The sequence below is a fragment of the Apteryx mantelli genome, chromosome 2, assembly GCF_036417845.1.
Source record: "Apteryx mantelli isolate bAptMan1 chromosome 2, bAptMan1.hap1, whole genome shotgun sequence".
Classification (NCBI taxonomy): domain Eukaryota; kingdom Metazoa; phylum Chordata; class Aves; order Apterygiformes; family Apterygidae; genus Apteryx; species Apteryx mantelli.
This window is the reverse complement of record NC_089979.1, coordinates 112610044-112625072: the sequence shown is the minus strand read 5'-3', so window position 1 is coordinate 112625072 and position 15029 is coordinate 112610044. Positions and strand designations below refer to the sequence as shown.

Here is a 15029-nt window from a genome sequence, read left to right as displayed (position 1 = left end):
CAGCCAGTTCTCAAGCCACCTCACTGTCCACTCATCTAAACCACACTTCCTGAGCTTGTCTATGAGGATGTTATGGGAGACAGTGTTGGAAGCCTTGCTGAAGTCTAGGTAGACAACATCCACTGCTCTCCCCTCATCTACCCAGGCAGTCATTCCATCAGAGAAGGCTATCAGATTGGTTAGGCATGATTTCCCCTTGGTGAAGCCATGCTGACTACTCCTGATCACCTTCTTGTCCTCCACATGCTTGGAGATGGCCTCCAGGATGAGCTGCTCCATCACCTTTCCAGGGATGCAGGTGAGGCTGACTGGCCTGTAGTTCCCTGGGTCCTCCTTCTTGCCCTTTTTGAAGACTGAGGTGACATTGGCTTTCTTCCAGTCTTCAGGCACCTCTCCTGTTCTCCATGACCTTTCAAAGATGATGGAGAGTGGCTTAGCAGTAACTTCCGCCAGCTCCCTCAGCACTCGTGGGTGCATCCCATCAGGGCCCATGGATCTGTGGGTGTCAAGTTTGCTTAAATGATCTCTAACCCACTCCTCCTCCACCAAGGGGAAGTCTTCCTTTCTCCAGACTTTCTCTCTTGCCTCCAGGGTCTGGGGTTCCTGAGGGCTGGCCTGAGCAGTAAAAACTGAAGCAAAGGCAGCATCCAGTAACTCTGCCTTCTCTGCATCCTTCGTCACCAGGGCACCCACCCCATTCAGCAAAGGGCCCACATTTTCCCTAGTCTTCCTCTTGCTGCTGATGTATTTGAAGAAGCCCTTGACAAGCTTATCTTTAAGATTTGAAGTATGTGGTAGCGTGGAGTTTTGCTGTCTTCAATATCTTGCTGGAATGTTGTTCACTGACAGTTATTGATGAATGGATGACTCAGGGTACTGCTTGAACTGGTTGGGTCAGGTTTTTTTAATTCTGAGTTTTTCTTTGACTCAATCTCTTATGCTGCTTTGAAAAGACATTATCAAGGCTTCTGAAAATGCTTGGCTGCCAGAAAATCTTTCTGGTTAGAGAATATACAGTGAAAAGGAGCACCTTCACTAACTTGTGTGTTTATAAGGATCTTTATGCTTGGATGTCATTGTTATGGTTTTTCACAAGTGTAAGTGTTGACTGTTGCAGAAGGTACAAAAAGTGGCAGCTTCTCAAACTTCTTTGTTGCACTGGGATCCTCCTAGTTGAATTGGAGCTTCTGATAAAATATGAATTTTCATGTTGGTTAATCTCAAAAGATTGTAGGTTAATACACAATTAATATTACAGTGAAGTGTGACTACTATGTGTTTGAAAATTTTCACAGATTGTAGTACTGATTTTGCCCAAACTCACCTGTTAGAGGTTCTGCTAAATTCATTTGGACGTACTTCAGTACTGAAGCGTTTGTAAAAGAGTATTCTGTTTCTCTGCTTAGCAACGTTAGTACAGGGCATATCCAAGTATGTTAGTGCTTCAGTTTCTGTGCTTCTGAGGGTCTGTATTGTAATCAAAACTTGTCAAACTGAGCTGTTGCCAGCTGAGAACTGGAATTCAGAGGAATGATTCCTTATATTACCTGCCTGAAATACATTTTAAAAAGCAGGTTAGGCTGACATTCGCAGTACATTTTTCCTTTTAAGAAAAAAGTGTGAAGGCAAAAACAATGCGGAGTAGTTCAAAATGCAGTGCAGTAGGTTGAAAATGTACATAGCTTGGAGCTATTTTCATGTTCTCGTACTCCCTCTTGAGTGAAAAGAAAGCAATGTTTGTTTAGGTCATGATGGCCAAAAGTGAAGTATTTCTTGTTCTTATGCTACTTATCCATCTCCTTTTTAAAGCTTTAAAAAGAATTTTTAGCTATAGTTAGCTATATTTCTCTGCTACGTGTCTATAATTAGTACACCAGCTTACTTGTGCTTGGTTCACTGAGATAGCCTTTCTGGGAGAACCAATTTAAGCCACTTAATTTTCAATTGCATTTTCAGAATGCTTTGACAGCATAATGAATAGTGTTTCTGACGTGACCCAGAGGAAGCTCTTCCCATAGGCTGCCGCTTCCTGCCCCTGCCCCCGCCCCCGGGAAAGACTGCCTTAATCGCTAATGGAGCCTCAGTTGGCATGCTCTTGCGCTTCCTTAAGTGTCTCTGCTGCTAACAAAACTCAGTGCGTGTCCTTGACTAGGGAGTTTGATACGAATTTTAAAAAAATTGTTGTGCTTCACATTCAAATTGTTTGAACTGCACATAGTGGATGATTTGTTATGCTAAAGGATGTAATTTTAGTATGAGATTGTCAAATAGTCACGTGCTGAGCAAAGGTACTGGCATCCTGTTACTGCACTGTATTGTCTGATACTTCTGTATATAACTGAGCCATGTTGTCATCTGAATGTGGTGTTGGTGAGCTTTCTAATTACCAAAATTTAAGTTATATTTGGTTTTCAGTTGCTAATATGAATGTCTCTTGTGTTTTACATCCTTTAATGTGGAAGTCATTGCACTTTTTGGACATCAGTGCTTATTTTAGCCTTAAATCTTAGGAAGATGGTATTTTCTTGTAAATCTGCACAGCGACTTTCCTGTGTTTTAAGAACTGTGCTAACTGTCTATAGGATAGTATGTTCTGACTTTAACACATACGGTAATATGACAGGTGGAGTGGGTAGGGAATGAAAGGAAGGAGTAGAAGGATAAATGTTGGAGCTCTGCTAAAACCGTAATGTGATTTTTTTGCACATGTGCACACACACATTAGATTGTATATGAATTAACTGTCATAAAGCCCTTGATATGTGAGGTGCAGAGATGTGCCTGAGGGCAAACAGTTGCAGGACTGAGACATCTGTTCCAAATGTACAGAATAATGATGTTTGTAGTCTGCAAAGGCAAGCTGAATCTTTCCACTCTGCCTGAACTAGATTATTCTTTCAGTTTTCTGATTGACTCACTGAAACCAGATTATTTTTAGGATTTAAATTACACAGTTGCCTGTTTTTATCTCTACTGAAAAAGTACACTAACCAGTCCTTGTTGCTGTTTTTGTTGTCTCTTCGTGCCTGCTACTTAAACTGGAAATTCCTTCAAATGTCTGTTTTCCTTCCCTTGCAGCTGTCATATCTCATGGTTTCTTGTGTGGTGTTGACTCACTGTGGTTTTCTTCTTCAAGTCTTGCTTAGTAAACTAACAAGAATTCTTGACAAACTCTGTGTCTCAAAAAGAAAACATTACGTACCAAAATGTAAATCTCTTTCCCTAATCACTGTCGGATGCTTCACACCCCCTTGTGCTCTTTCCAAATGGTGAAGGCTCTCCTTGCTCATGCCACAAAAAAGATAATGAGCTCAGTATAATTTGTGGAGTGGTTTCTAGCAAAAAAGAAGATAGCTTTCACTGAAAATAGCAGAACTGAAATATAAGTCCTTAGATATGTAAGAATTTAAACTGAATCCATTTTAAAGAGTGCATATGGGAGAGGGAAAAGAAAACTAATGGAGCAGTATTTTTCTTCTAGATTTTCTCATTTTACACCTGTGAAGCTTCTGCAATCCAAAGATGGCAGCAAATAAGCCTAAAGGACAGAATTCATTGGCTTTACACAAAGTCATCATGGTGGGAAGTGGTGGTGTAGGAAAATCTGCTTTAACACTGCAGTTTATGTATGATGAGGTAAGAATTTGTACTAGAAATTCTCTCATGAAATGTCTGTTGCATAGTGTTATTTAAGCATTCATTGGTACAGTTATTTTCTGAAAGAGTCCAAATGTATATGACACGGTATGAAAGTTAGCCATTAAATTGAACAAACGGTATTTTTTGAGATTTTTGGATTTGTACTCTGAAGACATCTGTGAAGGTGTAATTTGGCATTTTTCAGATTTCTAAGAAATTACCTGAGATTTTTAGAAATTGCTCAGTCATACTATCAGTATATTTTGTCATTGTTCACTGGAGCTGTTGGAACTTATTTAGGTACTGTAGCTCGAAGCCTTTTCTCTTAGGTGAGTTGCATATTCCTGAAATGATGCCAAATTTTTTTCACTTTTATGCTGTTGTGAAGAGAGGAAAGGAAATCGTTTTCTTGTTGTCCCAGGAAATCTTTTCACTTTTTGCCAGTGAAAGACATTCCTTTTGACTAAAATATACAAGTTATCGCTTCAGGGTCCTTTAAAAAATTGTTATTAAATATATTCAGTCAGGACTGTCTGATAGCATAATGGAACCCAGACAGATTTTGTGTTTGACCAGAAGCGGAGCCTTAGTTAGTGCACAGCCATTGATGATTTGCAGTTGCCCAAGTAACTTTCAAAGTTTCCTTATAGTGGCTGAAGAAAGCAAAAACCCATAAATAGTTTGGGCTGTGGAGAGCCTGCTCTGACTATGGAAGTGTCCATTTTGAATCACGCAGCCTAAATACATATGCTTACTTATTTTTTACTGTAATAATATAAAATGTTGTTATATCCTTATATGCAAATAATAGCATTTGCATCTGTATTTCTTTTCCTAATTTTGGTGCCCAGGCATACTTTTATACAGTAAAGGTTTTGTTTCTAGTTTGTAGAAGATTATGAGCCCACCAAAGCAGACAGCTACAGGAAAAAAGTAGTTCTGGATGGGGAAGAAGTACAAATTGATATATTGGACACAGCAGGGCAGGAGGACTATGCTGCAATTAGAGATAACTACTTCCGAAGTGGAGAAGGCTTTCTTTGTGTCTTCTCTATTACAGAGCTGGAGTCCTTTGCAGCTACTGCAGACTTCAGGTAAGTTACAAAGCAAGTTAGTTATTCGAATTTAATGGGATAAAAAGGTAATTTTGTTTTTCTTTGTTTTTTAACATCCTTATTATATCCAGATTAGACAACAAGAGCTCTTACTGTAGTCGCAGAAGGTTTTGAATAGGTGCCTCACCATGCTTTCCCTGTCTGTGTACCAGTTTGGGTATCTTTGCTGTGTTTCTAAATACCAAAAAGGCTATTGCCACAGAGCAGATACTTAGCAGCGTTTGGAAAGCTGCTGCCCTTTGTAAATCAGTGCTGCTTGGCACTTGTGCTACAGTGAAAGAAGCGGTATTTGTGAGTAGGCATAGTGCTATTCAAAGTAAAAGATGTATTAAAAATTGTGTATAGACTATGTGGTTACATGTAATGTAGACACAGTACTTCATTTCCTCCAGAGCTTTTTTTAGTCCTTGCTTCATATTAAGGATTGTGGTGTATTTCTTTAACCTGTGAAATAGCACCTGGAGCAAATAAGGCAATTTTAGCATGTCCAGCTGTTTTATGCTAGAATACTTAATAGCTATGAAGATGATGTAACCAGATTCCAAATAAAAACTGTGCAGAAGAACCACAGCTGGTGATGTCTGTCTGCAAAGTCTTTGGCTGAGATAAGTATGAGCACTGGATTCTGGAAGACTGAAATTTATAATATAAGCAACACAGGTCTTTCCACCTCTTAAAAATGATTTTATGGACAACAGAGATGAGTAGTATCTTTGAGGATTCTGCAGTAGCTAGGCATTTTATGTAAAGGCCTGCTGTAAATCTGTTCTTTCATGCTTTGCTTGGATATGAATTCTTTTTCTCTGCAAAAGATACTGATGTAAATTTGGGGATTTACAAGAAAAAAGTGGATTCTGTACAGTGTTAACTCTTCCCATCAAAGTCTGAGAGGATTTCACTTAATAGGAAGGAACATGGTAAAAACAAAGTTTGAGACTGGATTTTTTTTAGTATAATGAAGACTTAACAAGGTAGCTTTTTTTTTAAACATGCTTTGCAGGCTTGCGGCAAATTAAGACTCTTACAGCGTTAGGAGGCGATATAAAACAGGCACGAGTAAATTAGAGGTGTTTAATTTTGATCAAAAGAGAAAACCTATTTAAAACACTTCCTGCTATAAAAAAAACCACCATGGACTAAAGAGACCAAAAAGAAGTTTGTCCTTTCAAAGTGTGGCAAAGGAGGGGAGGAGATGGCCTTCAAAATACAAGAAAGGAGGCAAATACAAAAAGAAATGAGCTGTGTCCCACTGAAACAGAAGGCTTCTTAGAGATGCTTTCATAGCTCAAGTTAATTAGCACCACGTATCAGCGTATTTTTAATACAGCCCTGAAGGGAGGAGGTCTGGAGAGCAGAGGAAGTGAATTTTTCCCCTTGTGTTTTTTATTTGTCTCTCTGCATGCACATAAATCTGTATACATACATACGTGTGTGTGTGTGTGTGTATTTAGAGAGAGGGCTTGAGTGGTCTGCAGGCTTATCCTAAATATTTGAGTCTTCTCTGTCCTGGAGCACTATTTAATATAATGGCTCTAGAGTGCAAAATGACCTATTCAGGTGTGTTTAAAATCCTGTTCATGCTTCAAAGGATATGATCTTCTAAAGATTAAAAAACAAAACAAACAAAAAAAACCCCCTACTTTTTAAGGAAAGGTGAGCCTTGACAGTATGCATGTTGAAACAGCAAAGGTGGAAGGAAAAAATCCATTCACTGAAGAGGTTAAAACTCTCCACAGTCCACATCTGAAAATTTCAAGTTGCCTTTGAAACAGTGGAAGCTTAAATGCTACAATGTAACTTAGAAAAGTGACACTATTCTTTTTGCTCTGTATAAAAGCAATCTGCATCTCTTTAAGGTACAGTTAAAATACCACTGCTGCTGTTGAGTAACCTGAGGGAGTAGTATTTAAGATACAGTTCTGATAGCAAATGACAAGAAAAATTTGGACATTTGATTGTTTCCATGGAATTTTGCTCTGCTGGAATGGCAGAACTCCAACAGGAGACTTGCTTACTATTTTTCAAAGTCTTCTATGGCTTTCCTAGTGTGCTCTGAGATGCCAGTGGTCTTTAAGTAATTTTGTTAATAGAAAGCAGACCTGCAACAACTATACTTTTAAATATTTGAAAGGCAGTTTGATAAAGCGTGCTCTTGCTTTGAGTAGAAATGGCCTGGCTCTAATGCATTTTTTTTTAACATTTAGATTTCAAACTAGCATGTCTTTAATTAGATATTTAGCCTATCAGTCTTCCGAGAGGGATCAGAGTAGAGTTTTGTAACCTGGATTGCTTTTATCTCCTTAAATAGCTCAATTGTTTGGCATCACCTGAGCAATAATGATGAAAGCTACTAATTTTTAGCAGAAGTCTTATTTGCACAGATACTGTGGTGGTGCACTGAATTCTCATCTGGTCACCGTTCCTCATCTACTGACTTTTTAAACTACTTCTGGATAGCTGAAGACAATATTAAAACATTTGCCCTGATTTTGGGCGATGTCACTCTGATTACACCTGAGAGATGACTGTAGTGTTAAAAGCTGCTTCAAATACATATTTGTTGGTTTAAAAAATAATAATAATTTATGGGTTAACTGCAGTTTCTCTGCACTGTGAGTGGAGTTTCTCAAAATAATGGTTTGCTGTTCAAAGATTTTTATAATGGCAGGAGGATCGTGCTGCCCGCTACATCAAAGCCGGTTAGAAAGATATTAATTAACTCTTTTCAGTTTCTCTCTGTTTTACTTAAAACCTGGCAATAGATTTCACCTCAGCCAGTGAAGGGAGTATGGTTTTCTGTGCTTTTGTTGAACTTTTAGAAATTTCTCCACCAGGAAGGGCTAAATTTCACTACTGACTTCGCACTGTTTTCTGGGACAAAATAGAGAATACCCCTCTTACTTCTGGGAAAAAGGTTCTTCCTATTGCTTTGAATATATTTCTAATTAGATGAAAACTTTTTTTTTTTAATCTTAGACTTTTTCTACTAAGGCATTTGTAGTACTCGGTTTTATTTACAACTTTAAACCCTTCATCCTAGCAGTTCAGTAATCAGTGGAAGGATCTGTACTTCAAAAGTTGGTGTGTGCAACTTGCATCCCTACATGGGCTTATAACTGAACCAAGATCTCTGCAGAGACTGAATATAGTTGACTTTTGAAAGATTCCTGAAAGGGAGAGATTTTTCTCTTGGTGTGCTGTATTAGATTGCTACTTAAGTAGATAATTTTTGTCAGCTTTAAGAAATGGCTTGTGTGTTTTATTAGGAAAAAAAAAACATTGAGTTTAAAATTCACTGTAAACACTTCTACACTCAGTGTAAAAAGCTTGCTGGCTAGGTCAACAATTACAATTATAAATAGTAATATAAAAACAATGGGAAATAATGTCAAATTACACCTTTAGTAAAAAGATGACTTTAAACTGTCACCGAAAACAATCCTGTTCTACTGTTTTAATCTCTTACTGATTCATCCCTTCCTTCCTGGAAGACTCGTTGTCTGTCTTGGTCTTCATTCTATACAGTATCATGATGAGGTTTGAGATTTCACTTAATGTAAGCTTCATAAAAGGAATAAGTGGGTTTTCACTGTAAGATGGAAGAGTGTTTATTCTGATAAGTTCTTCTCTTTGTGTTCTAAGAATAGTACTCCATGCAATGCATACTTCTTTTTTTCCCTTTCTTTTTCTCTCCAGGGAGCAGATTTTAAGAGTGAAAGAAGATGAGAATGTCCCTTTTTTGCTAGTTGGTAACAAATCAGATCTGGAAGATAAAAGGCAAGTTTCTGTAGAAGAAGCAAAAAACAGAGCTGATCAGTGGAATGTTAACTATGTGGAAACTTCTGCAAAAACACGAGCTAATGTTGACAAGGTAATAACTGTCCTCTTAATACAAAGAATCTATCCATCAGCTTTTACTTCATACCCCTCCTCCATGGAGTCATACTTTATATGTTCTAGTTATTTTAGCATTGTTTGTGAAATTCAAATTGAGTACTTTTCTCCTTTAGCTTGTGATGAGCATATGGCTAGGTCATTTCATGTAGAACAGTGAAAATGTTAGGTATAACAAGTTTATCCCACCCTGAATTGCAGGGAGTAGGTTATTAGGCAAGGCCTTATACTTCATTAAAAATTTCTTGAGGCAGCTATTTTTACCTAGACTTCTTGTCGTGTTTTCTATAACTAGAAGGCAAGCTGCTTCTGAACACCAAAGAATACTAGCTGGTCCTCAGCCAAAATAAAACGACAAAAGTATGCGGGGGTGGGATTGGAACCCTCTCTACCACAGATGCCTGGTTGTATGTTAATCCAATGAGGAAGGGGGATGAACCTTGTTAAGCTTTCAACAGTCTAGAAGAGTGTCATGAATTTTAAGGGATAGAGAGAACCTGGTTCAGAAGGTTGTGAGATATAGCAGATGGAGCGTCTTTGTCTCCAAGAAGATAAACTATTGATTAGCTGTAAGAATTTCAGTTACAGCTCTAAAAGACAGGACTTCTTGGAATACACAATTCAGAACTATCTCTCAGCCTTGTAGATTACAAAAGTGATAGCTGGATGGCCAAAGAAATAAGCAGTTTAACGTGCTAACCTTTCCTTTCAGACCTCTTGACAGGTTTGATCATGCATTGAAAAATTTTCTAATGTGAATCCTTGCATATGAGCTGTCAATTGCAACATGAGAGCTATAATGGGAGTCTGGCTGTTTTGGAATATCTAAAATCTGACTCTTGTATGGTGTCAGTTGCCTTCCTGAAGAAATGGATTGTTCAGTTGAACAATAAGAACTTCATGCTGCTCTGGATGGAATATTAGGTCAGCTAAATACAGCAGAACTCGGTCTCATTGTTGAATTCAGCTCTGATTTTTATTATTATTATTATTATTACTATTTTTAAAAATAATGTAACTTAAAGTTTGAGTACATGAATTGCAGTTAGCATCCATCTATTACAGCCATTTAGAAACTCCCAGCTCTTCAAAATCTACTTCACCATCCTTTACCACCTGGGAAAACAATATACATTTTTAATAGCACTATAGTTTCAACAACTTTTGTGCACATGTAGCAGGCTATTGCAGCACTCTATTCAAATTAACTTGCAATTTGATCTGGTTCCAAGTTTCTTTTTGTTGCTGGTGGTAGTATGGATCCAGATCACAAGGTGATTAGCATGTATCATATAGAGTCAAAGTTTGACAGGCCATAAATGAGGTATTGTTGGCAATAGTAATTAACATGCAACTAAGAACACCTGGTTTCTTGGAGCATCTGAAATTATGGGGCTTATTACATAAATTGAAGTTACTATTCTCTAAGAAATCTGACTTCTCTGAATTTCAAAATAGTGGCTTGCTCACTTGGGGGAAACATGGTCGACCTCCATTCAGTTTGATAAAGGTGAGAGAAACTGAGCACCTTCTCAGTAAGTTAAGTATTCCAGGTAGCTTAGTACTGTAGTACTGTATCAGTGCTTAAGCAAGCTGAAAGTTGCATCACACCATCATCACAGATTTAAATACAATTAAGTAACTTAATCCACATTTAGAAATCTAAACGCAATCTTATTTCTCGATGGAAATGTTTAGTTACATTGATTTTCTTCAGCCACTGTAATGAAGGGTGATGCTTGTGCTGCAATCAATATGAGATCAGAGTCATTGCAAATAAAAAAAAAAAATCTGCTGTACTATGTAGAAAAGGAGTTTTCAGCCCCTCTGCATTGTCCGTGTTTCACAGGAATGGATCAAGTCCCCCAAAATACAAATCTAGAGAACATCTTGCTGAGAGAGAGGTCTCAGAGTTGCTCAACTGATTTGCTCAACTGATCTGCTACAATAAGATTATAAAGATGAAATGCTTATTTGCTTTGGCCCCCTACAAGTCAAACAAGTCATGATCTGCTTCTCTGATGAATGAAGTAACTGGATGCGGTCCAATCCTAAAGCCTTAATTGACAATAGGATCTCTCTTAGACAAGTCATTGATATGTCTCAAACTTTGTCACTTTTGTTTCCTACTGAACCACTTGACGATGGAAACGAAGTTCATACCTACTTTGAGACTGTAATGTGGCAGTTGACATTACGTAGTCTAAAAACTAGTTAATGTAATCATATGATCACTAACTTTGGTACAAAGGAAATGCTGATATCTTCTAGTCACATTGTGTTTAGACTTGCATCATGGAGCATACTGACTATGAAACAGTACCTACCACTGCTCTGTTAATATGCTCCTAGAACACTGAAACACTGAAAATACTTGAAATATAAACTTATTTCCTTGAGTGCCCTCAGTAATAAGTAGGTAATACATTTTAGAAAAACTGGACAGTAATACAACTCCTCTGCTTGAAGCTGTGTGCAAAATTGTGTCTGACAGGATTCATAAGCAAATATCAGAAGACTGGGGAACTTTATGGTACCATAAAATAAGCAGTTCTGCACCATATAGACTTGGTCTTCAAAACCAGTGAAAGATTTGTTGGATTAATATTCCTTTGTTCAACTTTGCTGTGTGTAAGTGACTTTATTTTAACCAGCTGAAATGGGTATCATCAGTGATAGCTTAAATTAACTTAAGTGCCTGTGAGTGTTTTGGCATTTACAGTCTTGCATCTTTTTTTTAGGTCTTTTTCGATTTAATGAGAGAAATTAGAGCCAGAAAAATGGAAGACAGCAAAGAGAAGAATGGGAAGAAGAAAAGAAAAAGCCTAGCTAAGAGAATCAGAGAAAGATGTTGCATTTTATAATCAAAACCCTGAATTCCTTTCCTACCCTGACCATACTAATAAAAAATATAATTTATAAGCCTGCCATTTAAGGCTCAAGTGACTGAAATTACTCTAACATGTTGGAAATTGTAATGTACCACTAAAAGCATGAATTGGATCTGCACTGAAAGTCAAATTCACTGAAAAAAATTGATGTGGCTTCAAGAGAAGCGAAGTTCAGTCCATTTCATAATTGCCTACCTTATCACATTTCTTCTGAATGTAGTGTTTCACAGGCAGTCTTTTCTTTAATAGAGGGGGGAAGTATTTCTTTGTGGATCCTGTAAAGCATACATTTTTTATCATTGATAATTGTCAATTCATCTTGTCTTCTGCTGCCTTGAAAATTACAATTGTGAACATGATACCTAACAAAGCAGTATGCAGTTGTTTTGCCATGGAGTTATGCAAATTAGAAAAGAATAATGTATATGCAAAAAGTTATGTTGGGAGAAATTATATGTGGTTCTGCATTATCTGATTAACCTAGAAGAGTGAAGTAATCTTTTACATTGAAACATTTGAATATGCCTTAATTTTAAAACCTAAACATAGCAGGTTGCTTAGTCAAGGGTGTATTTTCAACTCTTTGCATGGAGACTGTCCCTGTACATCAGTATGAGGACTGCCCTCTTGGTAGAGTGCAGTTATGTGAATGATTTTGCTAACTAGCTGTCCGCTAGCAGTGTCTGTTCTTTAAATGTGTGCCATACTCTGGTTTTGTGAATAATACAGAGCATAATCTGTCATCTGTATCGTAGTAAACAACACGGTATCTTAAAACTAAAAGGTCAGATTACATATAAGATTGAAGTCATAAGCATATGGCACAGTTAAGCCTGGAATGGATGTTTAAATCTTAATGTGCTGATACCTTGAAACTTCCTTTTTGCAAGTAGTTTTTGTCTAGGTGTTCTTTGGGTTTTAACTCCCTGGATTTGGGTGAAGTGGAGCTGATTCAGTAGCGCTAATGTGTTTTGAGTTAAGATGTTGTCTGGGAAATTCTGGTGTCATCGGTTAATTTCTTTTGCATTCCTAATACTCAGCTATGGGAACCACGGTGTGTTATGCTGAAGCTCTTTGCAGTTTTTGTACTGTTTAGTCTAGTTTATGTTGATTTAAAATGAGGAACATTGTAGCTACTTTTTCTAGTTAATGTTGATATTAAACAATCAAATATGCTTTGCAATACAGAAACATTTACCACGTGCATCCAGAATCCCCAAACAAAATGGTACTGCCTCAGTTGCTTCAGAACAGCAAGAATACTAGCACATGGTTAGTATGCTGCATCTTAACTAAAAATATACCAGAATGTTTGAGGGTTTCGGACTTCTCTGGGGTAAGACAGGCTAGATCAATTCCACAAACTGTTATACTTTTTATACATGTGTAAGCCTATAACTGACAGTTTGAAATGTGCTCAAGCAAACTAGGTAACAAATATTTAACTTTCAAGCTAACAGACATTTTAGGGACTCAACTCTTAGAAGTTATATTTGTCATGTTAAATATTTATCAATAGGAATTTTGTATGTGCATTTAGTAGACTGCCAAGTGCAGAATTGAAGTTACTCATGCAACTATGGCAAATAAGCCAGTTTTCATCTTACTGTGTACTCATTTTGCTCTATTTAGCCAGGGAGTCTAACCACTAACATTGTGACTTTGCTTTGGAACCTGTATACTGGGAACTGAGGTGTTATGAAGCCACCAGACACACGTAACTGGTCTTGGCTGATGCCTAACCTGTCCTTTTATTTGCTATTTGAGCCATTGAAAGACAAATAAACTTCCATTTTTTTTAAAAACTCGTGCAGTGTTAATTGATAACTATATTACTGATACTATGCTATAGCTGACACCATTTGTCATGGAGTTAAAAAAAAAAAAAAAATCCAAACATTCCAGAAGTTTTTTAGTGTATATGAACAGAACTGTAGATTTAACTTAGACCAAGTAAAACACACTTTGTAAAAGCTGAGATTATGCAGGTGTTACACTTTGTCTTGTACTAATTCATCCCTACTTACTGTAACAAGAAGTATCAAAAAACAGGCAAATGAATTGCAGTAAGCTTGTTCCAGAAGTACACTTTTCCATAAGAATGGAAAGTGAGCTCTTTTTAAAAGAGAACCTTTATAAGTTAAAAAAAATTGCATCCACGTTGTATCTTCTTTTAGCACACTTGGGGAAAACTTAAGTGTTCTTCCTCAGCCTGCAGAGGAAATAGCTTGAACTGCTTATGTAGGATTTTGATGCGTCTTGAGGGAGAGTCATCCAAATGGAGTGATCCAAATTCGCATCATAAGAAAGTCCACAGTTTAGTGTGCTTCTGTGTCTGAAACTCCTAGGTCAATCTGCCTAAAGTGCTTCTGTGCCTGCAAACACCTTTCCTCTCCTGTTTCTCCTCCAATAAGTCAAGGATATTTCCTTGTATTGGCAGGATCAAAGCGCTCCATGGGATTTCACTCCAAGTTAGGCTAACGTGCTGGTAGTGTTCTTGCCATCATTTGTGAAACACACTGTATTGTAAGACTTCGGACCCAAGAAAGACGCCCTAATTTGTAACAAGCTATAAAGTTCAGTCTTCCATTATGTATGAAACTAATACTGAATTCCTACGTTTTTTTTTTTTTCTCCGCTGAAGCTTGTTATCCATAGTTTTAAAAACTCAAATCAACTTTTTGAAAAATCCAGCTCAAGAATCTGTGGTCTAGCTGGTAGTTTCTGTAGCCTCCTGATGAGCATAACTTAAAAAGAGTAGTGTTCAACAGTTTTCTTTGACTATGCTGAAGCAGCCTCCTGGTGTGCAGGAAGTGCTTTCCCGTTCATACAGACATTGTTAACGTCAGAGTAGCATGCAGAACTAACTCTCTGGCAATTCCAATGGCAATCATGCAATAAAATGCACTCCATATTTAAGCCTTATGCTCATTATATTCATCTTCAGAAGACAAATATTTTATCCGTTAGCATGTGAAATAAGCTGGCTGAAAACCTTGGGTTCCTTTTTGGAACAGGAAGCTTTTCAATGAGCTTTGCTTCCAGAGTCTGAGAGGGTGGATGGTCTCTACATGGTAACAGTCTAATGCAAAAGGCAGAGCAGGAGATACACAGCTGGTGTTACATGACTGCATGTAATACTTAGCTGTACCCAAAACTGCATCAGAAGACAAGATTGAGCCTATAACAACTGTGAATTGAATAGGGGAGACTTTTTGCCATTGCTAATGTCGGACACCACGGTTGCCAAATACATGTAAAGGACTCTAATGATGGAGAAAAGCTCTCTTCCAACTGCTGATTTCATAAATCCACCTATGTGACTGAAATGCCAGGAACCAGATTTTTGACTGGATATAAAATCCCTCTATCTGCCTAAAAGAAGCAATGCAGTTGAATTTTGTTCATCCTATCAGTTTAGTACTAATGAAACCTAAGCTACTGTCACTGGGGCATTCTGAAGTGTGATTTTTATTTTGGGAGTGGCAGC

General features: G+C 37.6%; 1 protein-coding gene across 3 annotated transcripts in view; it reads left to right on the top strand.

Moving 5' to 3' along the window:
• RALA (RAS like proto-oncogene A) overlaps positions 1-13344 on the top strand; it is a 32833-nt gene extending 19489 nt beyond the window's left edge. For all 3 annotated transcript variants that reach the window (XM_067291234.1, XM_067291235.1, XM_013955721.2), the window contains 4 exons: positions 3482-3636; positions 4525-4733; positions 8451-8625; positions 11390-13344. In XM_067291234.1, coding sequence (XP_067147335.1) covers positions 3523-3636; positions 4525-4733; positions 8451-8625; positions 11390-11512 — 621 coding nt within the window. In that variant the 5' untranslated portion in view covers positions 3482-3522 and the 3' untranslated portion in view covers positions 11513-13344. The remainder of the gene's footprint in view (positions 1-3481; positions 3637-4524; positions 4734-8450; positions 8626-11389) is intronic.
• Positions 13345-15029: the final 1685 nt, after the last annotated feature.